A 17,379-nucleotide genomic window follows, 5' to 3' on the forward strand; every position below is an offset into this window, starting at 1 on the left:
TAGGCTGTCAATCAATCATCTAAATGGGTGCGAGGTCCAGCTGGAAGGAGCTCCAGGCCATACTGGCAGCTGCTTTTGTCATCCTGATGCTTCTCCTGCTCATCTTGATGTCCTACAGCCTCAGCCTTTCCTCTGCCCTCAAAATCAGGTTTGCCAGAAACAGGTTCAAAGCCTTCTCTGCTTGCTTCTCATACTTTATTGTTGGAAAGTTCTATGGGACAGCTATGTTAAGCCCTACTCATCCCTAGCCATCCACTGTTATGTCACTTCAAAAGAGTGACACTGGCAGGTTGTCATCAAGGTGAAACCCATCATTTCAAACCCACCAAGGCAATCTCAGACAATACCTGCCTGGTGACCCACCTGTAAGCAAAAGGATGGAACTTGCCACTACAAACCCTAAAGACAATTTCAGACAGGAGGGAACTAGCAGCTGCTCACTGTTTTGTAGGAAGAGGAGGATACCAGCAACTCCTTCAAGATAAGGATAAGCCATGTTATGTTTTTGGTTTGCAACAGAGCACAGTGCATTCTGAGTCCTCACACTCCTCGCCTGAGAGCCAGAAGGGATGGAGGAGGAAAGTGCGACACAGTTGCAATCACATATGAAATGAAATGCTCCAGTGTAGAAGGGTTGGAGATATTTACTGGACTTTGCTGATTTGTTGCAGGAATCAGATGAGACAATAGAAAATCCATCTCTCTCAGTTACTTTCTCACAACTGAGGGACCCACGCTACCCAGCAGCCACCTTGGTGCTTCCTGCTGGGAGAAATAAACCCTCTCTCTGGGGCACCACCTGGTAAATTAATTCACCTGAGGGATGTCCAGCAGCTTAGGGACCCTGTCAGGTTTATCTGCATCGGGATCTTCTCCCTCAACCCAAAGCTGATGGAAGTCCAGGGTGTCTCACCTGGCTCTGCTTTACCTACTTCGCTGCCTGGATCATTCTGTCCCAAAAGAGCCACCAGCCCAGTGGAGTGGTGGTGACCCATCACCAAAAGTGAGCAGCTGGACCAAAGGAAGTCACTGTCTTAGGGATATGGGACTCATACTGGGATGCAGGGGAGAACATTTGGGGCTTGCAACAGACTTATTACAGGCTGTTTAGGTGGGAGAGGGAAGGATCAAGGCAGTCTATAGCAGCATCGACTCTCTTGGGCTTCTTTCAAAAACCCTCAAGCTGAACAGGTGGCCCCCCTGTTCAGGGTGTGAAGGGGATGGCAGCTGTGCTAGGTTGAGGTGTTGAGGGGGCTGCGGTCATCTTGGTAAGAGTACTGAGGTGGACCAAAGCTACCTCTGTTCAGGTACTCAAGCGTGGGTGGCTGTCATGGTAGAAGCGTTGAAGGGACCACAGCCATCTTGGCTGGGACATCAAAGGCATTATGGTGTCTGGGTTAGTGCATCGAGGGGTTGATGGACATCTCATTTGGGGTGTTGGGTCTCACTTGACTCCCCTCAGTGGAGGGGACCATGGCCATCTTGACTGGGACATTGATGGGACCGTGACCACCTCAGTTGTGCTGTTGAGGGGACCGTGGCCATCTTGGCTGGGGTGCTGAGGAGTCTAAGGCTGGCTGGGGGTGTCTGAGAGGACCACAACCGTCTTGGATGGGACGGCCGTCTCCATGAGGACGGAGCGACCCCTCTCAGCGGAGCAAAACGGTGGCGCTTATTGGCTCTCCTAGCGGGGGCGGGCGGAGGCACCGCCCAATCGGGGGCCGCTCGTCCCTCCGGCCCCGCCCCGGCGAGTTAAGGCGGCGGCGGCGGTTTCCGGCGCGGCTGTCGCAGGCGGAAGCGGCGGCGGCGGCGGCAGCGCGGACATGGCGTCGGGCGGTGCCCGCGGCTCCCGCTCCCCGTCCCCCGCCGAGCGCCTCCCGCCGCCCTTCCCCGAGCCCTACGGCGGCGACAGCGACGCGCCGGGGCCGGCCGACAGCGACACGGAGGGCGAGGACATTTTCACCGGCACCGTGAGTGCGGGCCGCGGTGGCGGGGGACGGGGAGCGCCCCTCGGAGTTAGGCCCGGCCTAGGGGTAGGGCCGGCGTGGGTGCAGCTGTGAAGAAGGGGCCGCGGAGCCGGGCCCGGCGATGCCTGCGGGTGGGCCCTTTTCTGAGGGGCGGCCCGGTGCCCGCAGGCAGCGGCGTGGCATCCTCCGGTTTTGGTTAAAAAAAGGGGGGGAACCCCCAAAACCTTAAAAAATAAAAGGGGTGTGTGTGATGCCCCATGGCGCTTGTTCCTGCCGGGAGCTCGGCGATTCCTCCTTCCCGGAGAGCACCTCAAGGGCCTCGGGTGGCTGTGGAGGGGGGCGCCATAGGGGCGGGCTAGGTGGGTGCCTGGGGGTCGGGGAGTGGGCCCTGGGGGAGCAGGCGGTTCTGTTGGTTGTGAGACTGCAAAATGGCTCGTGATGGGCTCTGTCTGTTCCCCCAGGGTTATAACCTGTCAATTCTTGCAGAGTCCAACCATCTAGAAGTTGCCCAGCAGCATCAGGATGTCCCTGCATGGCTTGGGCATGGCGCTCAGGGCAGGTGTCTGCACTGCTCAATAGCCCTCCAGATCAGTGTCAGAGTAACTCACGAGCAGGCCGCCTTGCCGGTTTGAAACTTGCTGGTGGCCATCACTCAGCCTCTTTGCTGTGTTGGTTGTGAGACTTCATAGGAAAAAGCCCAGTGTTCCTTCCCCCAATGTCAGGTTTTGTCCCTTCAACATCTAGAGGGTGCTGGTGTGCTGCTTGCTGTCTTCAGTTTGGCACTGGGGATGAACCCCTCCGTGCAGTGGGGGTGAGATGACAGGAGGCATCTGATGTCCCCTGCTCATGATGAGGAGGGTCACCTTGGTGACCTCCCTTGCCTTGTACTGGCACAACTGGCTGCAGGAGGGTCTAGGAAGCTTTGGTGGTACTTGTTCTGCAAACCAGGGCACTGTGTTGCTACAGGAATTCGCTGCCGAAGGTGGAGATGCAAGTGGTGGAGGATTTTGGTGCCTCTTCTTGCTTTCAGTAGTCTTCTGTGTGTGAATCCCTGATTGTTGAAGGCTGTTGGCATTAACTCATGCCAGCTTTGGCCAGCTGCACCAGCGTTTGCTCCAGACAGTGATCAGTAGACCGGAGGGGAGTCTAAACACTGGCTGGTACTTTCCCAGGCCGAACCCCGCCCCAGTCAGTTGCTGGCCTCAGGTTCTTGGGTTTGGCGTCTGCACTGAGCAAGGATCTCTGCTAGACGAGCTGCAGAGGCTCCTTCAGTAGGCTGGTTGCTTGAAGGCTGCAGGCACTGGGGCTGATTTCCTAAGCTCTGTGAGCTGAGGCTTGTCATGTTGTCCCCTGCAAGGGCTGACGCTGTGGCCTCTGCCTGCTTTTTTCAGCCTGCCTGCTCCTGCCAGCATCTCTGGCAGAAAGCTCTCCAGAAACCTTCTCCTGTCTGCAGTTTCCCAGTCCTGATATTTTCCCTGAGCTGGGCACAGGGAGGCCTCCAGCAGGAGACCATGGCCATGAACATGCGAACCTGCCTGCTGCTGGGAATGGAGCTGGCCTGGCCGAGCTTCTTCTGCCACCAGCACAGAGCTGGAGCTGTCTCTGTCCCACTTCTGATGGACACCAGGGCAGCATCAGGTCAGGAGCTTCTTGAGCCACACTCGCTCAGCAGCAGGATGTCTTCTGTTCATGGTTTAGCAGCAGGGAACAAGGCAGAGCTGGGGACATGTGGATAGATTCTGCCCTGCATGAGCGTGAGCTCTCACATTGGTCTGGGCATAGCAGAGCAGCAGAGTCATATGCTTTGAAAATAACACAGGAAAGTGTAACCCTGGCCTTGCAAGAGGAAGATGCTGGTGCCTCTGGCTGCCACCAGGACATGGTGATGGTCTTGAACTTCTCAGGATCTTTCTTCACTGAAGAACTGGAAGAGGTAGTGTGTGGCTTGTTGCTTTGTGGTAGAGGCAGCCTACCAGAATGGGCAAGTGCCAACTGCTGTGGGCTTTCATGCAAAGAAAGTGTCCCTTCACTGAAATTGGAATCTGTTAAGCTAAAGCAGCTTATCAGGTGCTTAGTGTTGTTGTTGAAGCAACTGTCATAACTAATACTTTGTTCTTCTGTGCAACCCAGTGGCTTTGCTTGTCTGGCTGCCCTTGAGCGTTAGCAAAACATTTTCTGTGAAACAGGAGAGTTGAGCTGGCAAGGCAGATCCACCCAGCTGCCGGCAGTCAGGTGGCTTGACAGCACTTAGCTATCATACAGTAGCCAGCAAAGCAGCTTTTGGGCCAGACACAAATATAACCAAAGCTGGACCTCATCAATCTGTTCACAAAGATTGGATTGCTGTGTGATCACAGGCCTCTCTAAGAATGCCCTCAAGTGCCAGTGTTTCTGACCCAAGGTCCGCTTCCCTGCAGTAGGCATCGTGCTTGCACTGGAGGACCTAGGGAGCTTCTACCTGTACGCCTGATGGTCAGAGTGTGCTAAATCAGGCCTCTGAGATGGTGAGCGTTGTGTCATGGGCTGATTGAAAAGAAACCATAACTCTTCTGTAGTAGCAGATGGAGAAGTAGGAACAGGGTGTGGTATTTTCATAGTCTTAGAAACTAAATTTAAGGCAAACTGAGAGCCCAGTCACAGTAGAAAAGTAGATAGTCTCCCAGCTCTCAAATGCAGAAAAGGACTCATCAGGGAAACTTCAGAGCCCACCTTGCCTTGTCCATATAGAGTGGGGCTTTCTTTACCAGCTTGAAGAGCTCCTGCAGAAGCAGTGGATCTGAATGAGACCTGCTAGAAATGTCCCTGATGTAGGTCACAGTGGTGTTAGCAGCCCTCTTGTTGGCTTGTCCATCAGCTGGAGGTCTGTCTGGAGGATCCTGTGGGGGTGTTCCTGTTCCCCACTCTCTGTCATTAGCAAATGTAGCTCCTGCCTGTAACTGTTAGCAGTCCCAGCTTTCTGCTCCAGGAAAACATCCTAAAATGCAGGAGGACTTGCCATCAAATGACACTGATGTTTTATGTACACAAAGGATTGGGCCCACCTCAAACAGGTGCTGCATTAGCACTGCATTACTCCTTCAGGAGCAGTGGGAACTGATGATGTTTCCTTGCTGAAGAAAGTGCCAAGGAGCCTGTTGTTTTGGAGTCGCTGCTAATAGTGCTCCATTTACTGGCCGTCAAAGACCTGTTCTGTTCCCTGTTAAGACATCAAAGAATAGCGCTTGCTGTCCAGTTCTTCCTTGGAGTAACTTATACTTGCTTGTCTGCCTGCAAAATGAGGGATGATTTGTGAGACTGGTGTCCGTAGTGCTTGCCTGCAGCAGGAACGCAGAAATGGCTCTGCCTTCTGGTGTAGTGGACTGGTTGGTGTTCAAGCTCTCAGGTTGGCTTTCACCTTGTCCCCAGGCCTGCTCCCAGTAGCTGGGATGGTCCCCCTGGGGAAGCTGTGTGCCACAGGCTGTTTGCTGTGGCAGGGTCAGCTGTGTTTTAAGTCCTGGCCTTTGGGGTGGCTTGTCCTGGCTGAGCCATATGTAGGAAGCATGAGCTTTTGGTCACAAATCATGGTGTGCCAGCATCGCTTTACAAAACACTGAGAGCCATGCACAACTTTAGTCCAGCTGTAGCAGCCTTGTCTCTGCTGTGAGGGGTGTTGTAGGAGGGAGTGGAGTGGCTCCACGAAGCTGGCTCCCAGCAGTGCTGGGGCAGTGAAGTCCATGAGCTGCTCTGGCTGCATTAAAGCACAGCCCAGCTACCTTTGTGTGGGCTCTAATCAGCCCTCTGGGGAAGGGCAGCTTGGCTTGTGGTGGTGGTTTAGCTGCTAGCACAAGTTAAGCTGCTTACAAGGCTCCTGTGGTCCCCAGTGTCCTGCCTTCAGGCAAGCAAATCACCATGGGTCTCTGCTGCCAGTGGTGACATCTTGGCTTTCCTAAGGGATCTCCTGTCAGCAGCGTGCTCAGCTTGCTACAATTGAGTGCAGGAGGCTCCCTGGTGCTGCCCGCCCGCCTTGATGCGGTCTTAGTGCTGGTGTGCAAGTGGCTACCTGGAAGTGGTGTGGCCAGGTGCATTTTAGGTGTTGTGAACTGGAGCACTCGACTGCCTACTGCTCCTGACACCTGTAGCTGAAGGGCTGGGGCTGTGACGCTTGGCCTATGGGCTGGTACAACCCAGTGACCTGCTAGCCAAAACTCAGCATCAGTACTGGCTCTGAAGTTCTGTGAGACACTCGGTGTCCTTAATGGCTCAGATGCTTTGGTATAGCCTTTGCTGGCAGAGATTGTACTGCTCAGGGTGGGTGGAAGGGAAGCAGTCTGTGGTGTCCTCTGGCCACTGTGCTCACATGAGATTCATAGTAGTGATCCTGTGTGGCAGCGGCTAGGAAGGTGATCTGTTTGGTCCTCCAGCCTTCATTCCTCAGTGTAAATAACCTCTTGTTTATGTGCTTTTAATTCTCTTACAGAGCAAGCCCACGGCACCAAAAAGGGAATCTCTTCTCCCTGTGAGCAGCACCTCCAAAGAGAATGGGGTTCGTGTAGCGCAAGATGATCAGGACTTATTTGCAGGTGAGTCTGTATCTACTGGGTGTTTGCTGGGGCTTTTTGAACTCTAAGCCTGGAGCGATCTGCTTTTAAGCATGACATGTGGGTCATGGATATTTCTGGACAGGGCCTTATCTCAGACTTGTGTTCCAGTCTGCTCTGGAAACACTGAGGTCTGGTGTGTTTGGGAAGGTGGGAGAAGCCTCCTCCAGGTGTCTAGCATAATCATGTGGCAGGATTAACTGTTTGGAAGCTGAAGAGGATTAAAATGGGGTTTGCTTTAGTTTTGTTGCCTTTAACTGTAAGGCAGTAAGTGTCCTTCTGGAGTTAAGACTTTTGTTCTTCACCTTATCCTCCCTCCATGCAGGTGAAGGATGCATCTCTTGTTGAGACGTGGCTATTCCCAAGGAACAGGAGACATAGCAGCCCTCAGTAGGGGGAAAAGAGGAGGGTCAGACCTTCCTCAGCCTCTGGCAGAGGCATCTGAGAGTTAGTTCTGAGACAACTGCTAATAGATGAAAGCTTTAACTTCTATGTGGAGAAGTGTACTGGGAAGGAGCCTACCTTCCATGCTACCCTATGTGCTGTGTAAAAATCTAGCTTGGCTTCAGCTGTTCTAGTTTGCAGCTCCTCTAGCACACAGCAAGGAGGTGAAGTCTGGCTCCTCCTAGAATAAGAAATTAATTGGATTAACTTGATGTTCTCCAGCAGGATTGATCAAATGCTCTGAACTGCAGTGAAGATGCATTAAGTCGTGCTCTTCTCAATGCTTGCAGGTGTCCTCCCTATGGATTTTTTGCTAATTAAGACTATTGTTGCTCCCTAGATCCCATGAACCTCTCTGAGAATATTGAAATTGCCTTTCCAGAAACGCAAAGTAGAGAGGCTGACCCTTGCAAACTTATCTTGACAGATGCCACTGTAGAGTTGTCTCTAGACAGCACGCAAAACAACCAGAAGGAGCTGGCCAAAGCATCCAATCCTGCCCCCTCATTAGAAGTAACTGCAAGCTCTTCTAGAAACCCTCCAAAGAGCTATGAGGAGGTGAGAATTGCTCTGAGCTTTCCAACTTGTCCTGCTGGTTTCAGACTGTAATTGGCAGGAACCTATCTGTTTACTTAGTTGTAAACATGCATCTTAAATGATGCAATTAATGTAATTGCCATATTGGATGCCCTGGATTGTGTCTCAGGTCATCAGTCTGGGACTGATGCTGCTGAAGTGGGGTTTGGGTCGGCCTGACAGCATTCTTGCTCATGTGGTGGTGCAGACTGCTTCCAAAGCTGAGATATCAGCTGACAGTCTGAGCTCTGCCTCAGAGCTCTAGCACGCTGTATTGCTGCAGATGGGGCAAATGGTGTGGTTGTTTTTGTCCATGTTCTTAAGAGAAATAGTCTCCTGGGTGACATGAGAGCACAGGGTCCTTAAGTGGAACTTGTAGTCTGGTTGCCAAGCCCCATTAATCAGGTCCTGAATCTGGGTTTTCTCCTGTAGAGAGCCTGAAACTATTCTGAACGCAAAGAAAGTGCTGCTTTTCTGCCCCAAGCACCCCTGAGCTCATGAGGATGGACTCTGCAGTGCTGTCAGTAGTGTCTGAGGCTGGCTTCAGGCTTGCTTAAGTGAAGGAGCAATGCAGAACTAGGCCAGGATGCTGAGCTGATCAGCGAATCGATAAGCTGTCACCTTCAGGTTCCTAGATCAAACACAGTTTGAGGCCAGTCTCAGCTCTGCTTTGCCCAGTCCTTTAATACCATTCCACTAACTGCGATGCTCTCTAAGCAAGCCTGAAGCCTCTGTGGTCTGTCAGAGGCAGTACTGCTGTAATAGCCACCTAGTAAAGCAGGGTGTGGTGGAAAGATCCATTTGGACTGGGTCTGCCTGTTGCTATCCTGGCTGTCCATCCCTGTGTGCCTACACAGTATAACTTACCTTCTGCATAGGTTCGGTATCTCTTACTGTTTCAGATGAGAACCAATATTGTGATGTAAAAGAGCCCAAATGGAACTCTCTTGTGCAGAGCTGAGGCTGGACTCTGTATAGTTTCACCTTGGGGCTGAGCAGTTTGCACATCGGTCTGTGCCAACAGCAGTGTTGTAAAGACAAATCCAATTTGGGATCCTTGGAACATGTAGCCCGGACACAAGTGAGAAGCTTGAGGGCTTTATAGAATGGCCTTGGCCAGGCTGAAGAGCCAAAGACAGCTTGGTAGTGTGACAAGCTCCCTGTAATGTATGGGACTTCATGGTTTGGGGTGGATTGAAGCTTGGCTTTCTCATTTTAACTTGCTGTCCTTGTGTGCATACTCCAAACAGCTGGAAGAAGAGGAACAGGAGGACAAATTTGAGCTGACTGTAGGAGTGAGTGACCCAGAGAAAGTTGGTGAGTTAATACCCTGTTGGGTTGCATGGTGAAGCACAGTTAGGCAAGCTAGGCTTGGCAGCAGGATGGAATGCAGCTATCACCTCCATGTTCCACAGCTCCAGCTTTCAAACTGTCTCTGCCAGTGCAAACTTGATCCTAGAGTAACTTCTCCAAGACTCCTAACATCTAGAAGAAATGAAGCTACACAAAGCAAAATGCCTAGGCTGCAAACAACCAAGGCAAAAGCAGGTTCTGGAAAGCCAGGGACCTCAAAGGCAGGGAGCTGGGAGTGGGTTTTTTGGGAGGGTGAAATGTGATGCTTGCAGTAGCAGAGCTTGGTGTCTGGAACTGTGGTGACCAGTTTGACTTGACCTCCAGACAGCACTGTCCTGTGTGTAGGTGGCAGGGGGGAGGCAAAACTGCATTAACCTAAAACTGAGTATATTATTCCATGCTCTGGCACCTTCCCTAGCAGCTGTGCTTGCCAGGGAAGCAGCTCTGGCTTCAAACTGAGAAGCAAGAGGGTTTCTCTCTGTTGAAAGTGGGAGTCAGAGGAACTCGGCCAGCTATGTAGCTGACCCTGGGGTGCAGGGAACCCCAGGTAACATCTGATCCCAGCCGGTGGAGCAGCCTCATGCGTGGCAACTTCTTCTCACTCTGTGACTCATGATTTCTGGGGTAGAGAGGTGCACTGACTTGGAAATCAGAGGTATAGCAGGGGTGGCATCAGAATTCTGCAGATACCCTTCAGCCAGGTAAACACTCCCTTTGCCAAACAAGGGGATTTCTGTGTTAGCTGGAGAAAACTGCCTGTGGTGTTTCAGAATCCAACCACATGCAGCCAGAGGCCGTCTGACTTGCATCTTCTGAATAGACTGCTTCATGTGCTGTACAGCCACCAAATTGTTGCGTGCTGAGCAGATGTGTGGAGTCAGCCCAAATGCTGTCAGGGTAACAAGTGCCTGATTGTCAGTGTTGGCTCCCTTAGGAAGTAAAAGGAGGGCTAAGGAGTCAGGTCGGGGAAATGCCTAGTGGGCAGGGGTCCAGGGTCCTGCAGTGAGGCGCTGCCTGCAGTTCTGTGCAAAGATCTGGGGCTCCATCAGATCGGAGATTGGAATTGCTGAAGCAGGCAAAGGCCAGAAGATTGCAGGAGCCTTGTGCTTTGCATTCAGGTATAGTGGAAAGTGCTGATCTTGTGATATTAATGCCTTGTTTCCGCTTTCTGTAGGGGATGGCATGAATGCGTATGTAGCCTACAAAGTGTCAACACAGGTACGTCTAACTCGTTGCTCCTGAGACAGGGTGTCATTATTTTTCCACGCTTGAAGACAGCTGGACTGTCCTTTCTTAGCCAAGCCAGTGGTGACCTAAATAGACAGGAGGTCAAAATGCCTTGTTACATGGATTCATGAGTTATAATCTACTCATACAGATCAAAGGATGAGCCTAGCTGAGAAATAGGTTTTGAACCTGTTTGAAAGGAGGCTATCTCTCTATTTTTCTTTTCCCCAGTGCATTCCTGGCTGATACTGGTGCTCAGCATTGGAGTGAGCAGCAGCAATGACATCTGTTTGGGAGAGCCCCCGACACTGGGGCTGCTGCTAGTGGTTCTGTGCTGATGGTTGCAGCAGATTAAGCTGATCTGAGCTCTGTTTAGCTGAAGAGCTGCTGCTATAGCTAGTTTCATGTCAAGACCTGCTTTCCTGGGCTAGTCCAAAGAAATCGAGCTTTCTGCAGCTGCTGCCCTGCTTGGAGCTTTGGGGTGTTGCTCTGAGCTCTGCAAAAGGTTGTTCCTAGCTGTCTGTACAGCAGCTCCTGGACTACAGGCATCCTGTGGTCTGAAGCAGATGGTGTGTGAAGGGGACTAGGGGACTTGTTAGTCTCCACTCCTGTTCTGCAAACGCAGTCAAAAGCCACTGATGGCCCCTGTAGTCTTATGGTGATAAAGTCTGACCTGACAGCGGTCTCTGTTCCTGTGGGGAGTAGGGGTGGTGGCATTAGGCAATGGGCAGGGCTTACCAAGTAGCATGTGGCCATGGTAACAGCTGCTCTATTGTTTAATGGCATTAATACTGCTGCTCAGTCCAAGGAGAACTGCTAGGAGGTAAGTTGGTGAAAACCTAGGCCGGAGCTTGCTCTGTTCATTCCTCATGTCTTGCAGAGCTCAAGCTCTCCTCCTTCATCCCCAGAAGTGATGGTAGATAGAGCTAGCAAGGCTGTGCATGCAGGGGCAAGCTTCCCTGGGTGAGTCTGATCAAAGTCTCCTCTCTTTCCCCCAGACAAGCATGCCAATGTTCAGGAGCAAGCAATTTTCAGTGAAAAGGAGGTTCAGTGACTTTCTGGGTCTCTATGAGAAGTTGTCGGAGAAGCATGCCCAAAATGGGTTCATCGTTCCTCCACCGCCTGAGAAGAGTCTCATAGGTGAGTGGTGGAGGTGCAGAGCACTCTAGCTGGTCCTTCTGATGGCGAGCTTTGTGCCTGAAGGACAGGCCTGCCTGCAGTCTCAAAGCTGAGAGGGAAGCCATGGGAAGCAGGTGTGGAAAATAATCTGGGTTCTGTGGCACAGACAAAATTCTGCTGGCTCCATTCTTGGAGCTCTGGGCTTAAATCTGTCTTTGAGTTCATAGATGCCTCTGTCTGCTTGACACAGAGTAAAACCTTGTCCTCTGCGCTGTCACTGAATTGCTGTTCACTTGAGTCTAGACCTGTAACCCTTCCAGTCTTGCCTGGCATTGCTTTGTCTCTTTGCTGGATGTTGACTTCTGCTAGATGTTGGGTATAAGCAGATTTTAAATTTCCAAGTAGCTCTTGCTTGTGCAAGGTTTAATTCTTATTGTAAAATGCCTCTCTTCTACTGTCACCCTGATAGTCTGTAACAAGCCATGCTACCTCGTGTTGAGTTTGAAGCAGCTCATTAATTATGTCTTCCTTCTGTGCTAGGAATGACCAAAGTGAAAGTTGGGAAGGAAGACTCCTCCTCTGCAGAGTTCCTAGAAAAAAGACGGGCTGCTCTAGAGAGGTACAGACCCCAACAGCTAACCTCCCGTGCCTGAACCAAGCAAGGGACCTCTGAAAGGTCAGGCTGGCTGCACTCTCCTCCTTACATGAGAAAAGCCATCTGCTTCTAGGTTTGCAGCGAACCTGGAAGCTGCTGAAGAGTTGCAATTGCAGAGAGTTGCTTTGACTCTGTAAAATAATCTGCTTCCAAAGCCCCTGATGGTGTTTGGTCTAAACCTGGCCAAATTCCACTGACATGGCAGGGAGAGAACTGAGCTGTCTCAGGAGCCCCAAAATATGTATTTTTAATTAATGGTACAAACAGTGCAGATCAGGTGAGAAACAACTCTATTTCTGTCTAACTTGCACCCTAACTACACATCCACCAGTGGTCCTTGCTCTGCCATGCCACCTGTGTTGACCACCAGGATGTTGATCTCCAGCCTCTGAAAGATCTGTTAAAAGTGTCATTGTTCAAGATATAAGGCTGGATCTTGATCACTTGGCATTATTAAGTAACTTTCTTGCTGTGGCAAGTATTAATCAAAGGTCTGGTCTTGCAGTCTGATCTCACTAGAGTCCACAGGGAGGTTGGACTCCTGGTGGGTGGATGAGAACAGCTTATTGGGCCTGACTTCCAGCTTCTGAACTGCCATTTCAAAAAAACAGGCGTGTTGCAGCTTGCTGTTATGGCTCAGAGCCAGATTTGCTACAGCTAAAGTGACTCTTGGTCTGTTCTGCTCTGCAGGTACCTACGAAGGGTTGTCAGCCATCCAACAATGCTGCAGGATCCAGATGTCAGGGAGTTTTTGGAAAAGGAGGAGGTCAGTAGTGTGGAATAATGTAGCTACAAGTACCTTGGAAGTACAGAAGGAAGTGGTACACAGGCAGTTAGCAAGGCACGATGCTTCAAAGCTCAGCAAGGAGTAGCAGAACCCTGTAAGAGCTCTTAACCAGTGATGACAAGAACAGGACTCTTCTGTGTGTCAGTGCTTGTCTAAGCACTGTATGCTCATAACGAGCTCTGGCCTAGCTTGCTTACATCATGGTGGGGCACACACTGAGAGCATGGGTAGTCTGTGTTGTCAGAAATCCATGACAGGAGTGTAGACCACTGTTTGGAGGTGAGGGGCGTCCTGTGCTGGCTTGGTCTGATGCTTAGATGTTAAAGGAGAGCTGGCTGGTGTGGTCCTTGCTCCTCCCAGGAGAGCATGACCATGCCCAACCATGCACCTGATGTGGAGAAGTCAGAGCCTCAAAGAGACTGAGCCTAAGTGATTCCAGCACTAATGCTGTGCTGGAGGGCTCTGATGTAGGAGCAGATGCAGGACATCGTGTAAACATGTCACTTTGAGCAGATACAGCTCTGGAAAATAGTTGTGGCTGGTGTAGAGTATTTCCCGGCATCCCAGCACTGCTCTACTCCAGTGTCCCCCAGCAGTGCAAGCTGCTGCTGGCTTTTGGAGAGATGCTCCAAAGCACTTCTGCATGCCTGTGTGACCTGTAGCACTTTGGGCAGCCCTCAGATCAGGGATTCAAGTAGCATGGCCAGTTCTTGCAGATCTGTATTACCTTGGCCAAGCAGAATGGGTAGACCCCAGATAGAGTGTAGTGTTTAGGAACTCCTCATTTGTTTGAAAACCATTTCGGTCCCATTATTTGAAATGCCATACAGGCTATGCCACTGTTTGGGCAGTGTCTGGCAGTAGCTGTGAGCCAGAAACCCTGCTGCTCAGGGACTCACATGGGAGAACGATGCTGCTGTGGTGGCTGCTTGTCAAGCTGCTTTTACCTCCTGGTGAGGCAAACTTTTCTATTTCTTCATAGCTACCAAGAGCAGTAGGCACCCAGACCCTGAGTGGAGCAGGAATACTGAAGATGTTCAACAAAGCTACGGATGCTGTCAGTAAAATGACCATCAAGATGAATGAATCAGACATAGTAAGTATCTGGACACCTCTGGGCTGTCCTTGCCCTTGCTCCAGAGCTGTGTGTGCTCCCCAGCTCACGCTTTGGGTGTGAGATGCAAGGAAAAGCTGCGCAGCCCTGCAGCGATACTGTCTGTGGGAATCAGCTCTGGGTTTACCCATTTCAGTGGTTTGAGGAGAAGCTGCAGGAGGTGGAGTGCGAGGACCAGCGGCTGCGGAAGTTGCATGCTGTTGTTGAAACACTAGTGAACCACAGGAAAGGTAACAAGCTTGGTACCACTTGCTCTCTAGCTTGGCCTGTAACAGTTAAGCCCTGTGTAGTGTCTGATTGGAGGTCACCAGCACGCAGCTGTCCTAGGAGGCGCTTCTGAGAAGATATGATGGTGCTTCCTTACTATAAAGGAGTCTTGATCTCTTCGTCATGGGAGACAGAAGTAAAACAGTAATCCCACCTCTTCTGTCCAGCCTGCAAGTTTAGGATGATGGTGTTGAAGAGAAGCAGTGTCCTGCAGGATGAAGGCTGCCGTAGCAAATCTGAGCAGCGCTGATCTTATTACTAATTCTAAGCTGTCCTCTGGCAGGGAGCAGGGATGGTTTTTCTTCCTCTGCATGTTTTGGCTGACTTCTACAAAGCTGTGCCCATCCTCCCACTCTGCTGCTTCCCTTCTCCTCCCTGGCTGGAGTCGCCTAGCTGCCCTTCTGCTGCACTGCAGAAGCTGCCAGCTCTGACCAAGGCAGTACTGGCTTTTCCAGCTGACATCTCCTGGGGCTACAGAAAAGCAGCTCCTTGGGCTGAACTCTAGGCTGGGGCTTTACTTGCAGAGCACCCGGTGTAGTGTGGCCTGTCAGTTGTCTCTCTTATTCTGTTCACTAGAGCTAGCATTGAATACAGCCCAGTTTGCAAAGAGTCTGGCCATGCTGGGGAGCTCAGAGGACAACACGGCCCTGTCCCGAGCACTGTCCCAGCTGGCTGAGGTGGAAGAGAAGATTGAACAGCTGCATCAGGAACAGGCTAACAATGACTTCTTTCTTCTGGCCGAGCTCCTGGGAGATTACATCCGCCTCCTCTCAGTTGTAAGGGTAAGTACTCCTTTGGGGCAAGCTCTAGACTATGCTGCTGTTCCTAGCACCGATCTTAGGTGTAGGTGTGCCAGGAGGCAGCTGGTCTTCCAAGTTCAAGCACAGGGTATGGTGTGCCTCTGACCTCTCCAGGCAGAGGGTGAACTTGCTGTGTGTCCAGTTGTGCATGTGTGGGAGTGGTTAGATCGGAAAAGTAGAGTAAGCGAGGCCTGGCTGTGCTGCTGTTCTCCAGGGGGAGATGTGGCTTGTAGGTGGGCTCAACCCTTCCAGAGGTGGAGGCTGTGTCTACTGTGGAATCTGTGAGCAGGTAACCCATGATCTGAGTGTTGCAAATCTGCTGGCCGCTCTTGACAGCAGGACTGAAACGGGCAGGCAGCAGAGCTTGAGGACAGACTAGTCGTCACACTTAGGATGCCACCAGTTCAGAAGGTGGCCTCGGGCTTGTCCAGACTTATGCTGAACTGGGGCTTTTCCAATGACTGTCCTGCCAAACCCTAGAGCAGGTGGGCAAATCCTGTGCTGCCAGCCCCTAGGGAGGAAGGTCTCAAAGCTGCTTCTGAAGCACGAGTTGCTTGATGTTGCTCCTGGGCTCCTCTGCTAGGAGAGCACGTCCATGTTCTGGCTTGGCTTTGATTACACTGAGATGGGTTCAGGACCCGACTGGTGAAGCAGCTCTGCTGTTAGTTGATGCCCCCCTTGCCAAAGGTGGGGTTGTTGCTGTCAGTGGAGCTCCTTGCAGCTGCCTGCTGCTACTGGTGTGGTAGCAGAGGCAGAGCAGAGCTCAGTCTCTGCTCTTTCTTTTCAGGGAGCCTTTGACCAGCGCATGAAGACCTGGCAGCGGTGGCAAGATGCCCAGACCATGCTGCAGAAGAAGAGGGAGATGGAGGCCAGGCTGCTCTGGGCCAACAAACCTGACAAGCTGCAGCAGGCCAAAGAGGAGATCTTGGAGGTAGGGGATGAGGATTTGGGGTCTCTGCTCAGCTCCTTCCTTCCATGCTCTGCTGCTGAGCAGTGAGTAGGGCAAGGAACAGAAATGCTAGGCTTCACCCTGGCAGCGCCTCTCGTGTGAACAGTCGTGGCTACGAAACTGCTTGCAGAGGGGAGCGAGAGCTTCTTCACCAGCCCCACCCCTGGAAACAGCATGCTTCCTCTCTCTACAGTGGGAGTCTCGCGTGACACAGTACGAAAGGGACTTTGAACGGATTTCTGCTGTCATCCGCAAGGAAGTGATACGGTTTGAGGTATGTTTGGCCTAGCCCTTGGCATGCAACCCTTCAGCTGCAGCTGGTTGCCCTTGATGTGCCTTGGCTGGGAACACCAGCCCGGGCTAGCAGTTCACCTACAGCCTGCCTTGGCTCCTGACCCTGCTCCCGGTGCAGTGGTTGGCAGTATTTGTAAACCCGGGTACGTGTGAGTTGAGGCATCACTACCATGGGCAGAGCTGATGTCTTGGCTAAGAGGGTGCTTCTATGTGGAGAAGCATATCCATTAAAATGAGGTTGGGTGGGCAAAGATCCTCTGAGCCATCAGGCTGCGGCCAGCGTTGAGCTTCGCCCTCAGCATCTCATGCTGGCCGCTTCGTGTGGGCAGCTGAGATCGTCCAATGGAGTCCCAGGAGGAACAGGAAAATCCTGGTGGTTTGTCCTCCTTCCTCCCAAAAGCTGGAGGGTTTTGGTGGTTTGTTTAGCTTTCTGCTCACTCCTGCACCCATCTCCTGCAGAAAGAGAAATCCAAGGACTTCAGAAACCACGTCACTAAATACCTTGAGATGTTACTAAACTCTCAGCAACAGGTGAGTAGCCCCAGCTCCTGCTGTGGTTTTGCCTCTCAAAGCTCAGCAGTGCAAGTCTGTACCCCGCTCAAGCATGGACCCCTGCCCCCTGCACCAGGCTGGAGCAGGACAAAATACAAGCATTGCATTGCCCTTGATGCCTTTTTGTGGGGGTTTGTGCCCTGTGGAGGGGCTTCTTCCCCCACAAAAATGCTTCTCGACTCACTCTGGGCTTGATCCATGCTGGCAAAGCACCCGCAGGCTCCTGACTCTCTCCCTCTCTCCTCTCTGCAGCTGGTGAAGTACTGGGAAGCATTCCTACCTGAAGCCAAGGCCATTTCTTAACTGGACCGAGCAAATGAGTGTACCTGAACTTTGCCTTTTTTTTTTTTTAAATACACTATACCTCCTCTTTTACACATGAACAAACCCTAGTTAAACACTCTGGAGCTGGTAGAGGTTTAACCCCCAGACAAGCAGCTTGTGAGCCAGTAACTCTTCTAACTGTATATTTTTCATTTAGCAACATATATTTTCTTACTGAAGAGAAACTAGTTTCCTGCTTTAAGACCAGACCTACAGCAGGGGGTTAAGGATATATGTAAAATGTATATTTTTCAGGCTGGGTTTTAGGGCTCTAATGACTATCTCACTCTCGCAGTGCCACTAAAATTCTGTAATAAAACTTCTATCAGGGCAAACAGGCTCTGTCTCTTCGTGGGGTGGAGAGGGGAGGGGTA

The 17,379-nt window shown here is 51.5% G+C and overlaps 1 protein-coding gene across 1 annotated transcript; it reads left to right on the forward strand.

Annotated features, from left to right (window-relative positions):
• Positions 1-1,781: 1,781 nt before the first annotated feature.
• SNX1 (sorting nexin 1) lies at positions 1,782-17,340 on the forward strand. Its single transcript, XM_064456936.1, has 15 exons — positions 1,782-1,970; positions 6,424-6,526; positions 7,416-7,546; positions 8,815-8,881; positions 10,092-10,135; positions 11,143-11,284; positions 11,804-11,882; positions 12,609-12,684; positions 13,688-13,801; positions 13,956-14,049; positions 14,663-14,868; positions 15,674-15,817; positions 16,029-16,109; positions 16,589-16,660; positions 16,934-17,340. The coding sequence occupies exons 1-15, from the start codon at positions 1,824-1,826 to the stop codon at positions 16,982-16,984; spliced, it is 1,551 nt and encodes a 516-aa protein (XP_064313006.1). The 5' UTR covers positions 1,782-1,823; the 3' UTR covers positions 16,985-17,340.
• The last annotated feature ends 39 nt before the right edge of the window (positions 17,341-17,379 follow it).

This window comes from Phalacrocorax carbo, chromosome 7, assembly GCF_963921805.1.
Source record: "Phalacrocorax carbo chromosome 7, bPhaCar2.1, whole genome shotgun sequence".
NCBI lineage: Eukaryota > Metazoa > Chordata > Aves > Suliformes > Phalacrocoracidae > Phalacrocorax > Phalacrocorax carbo.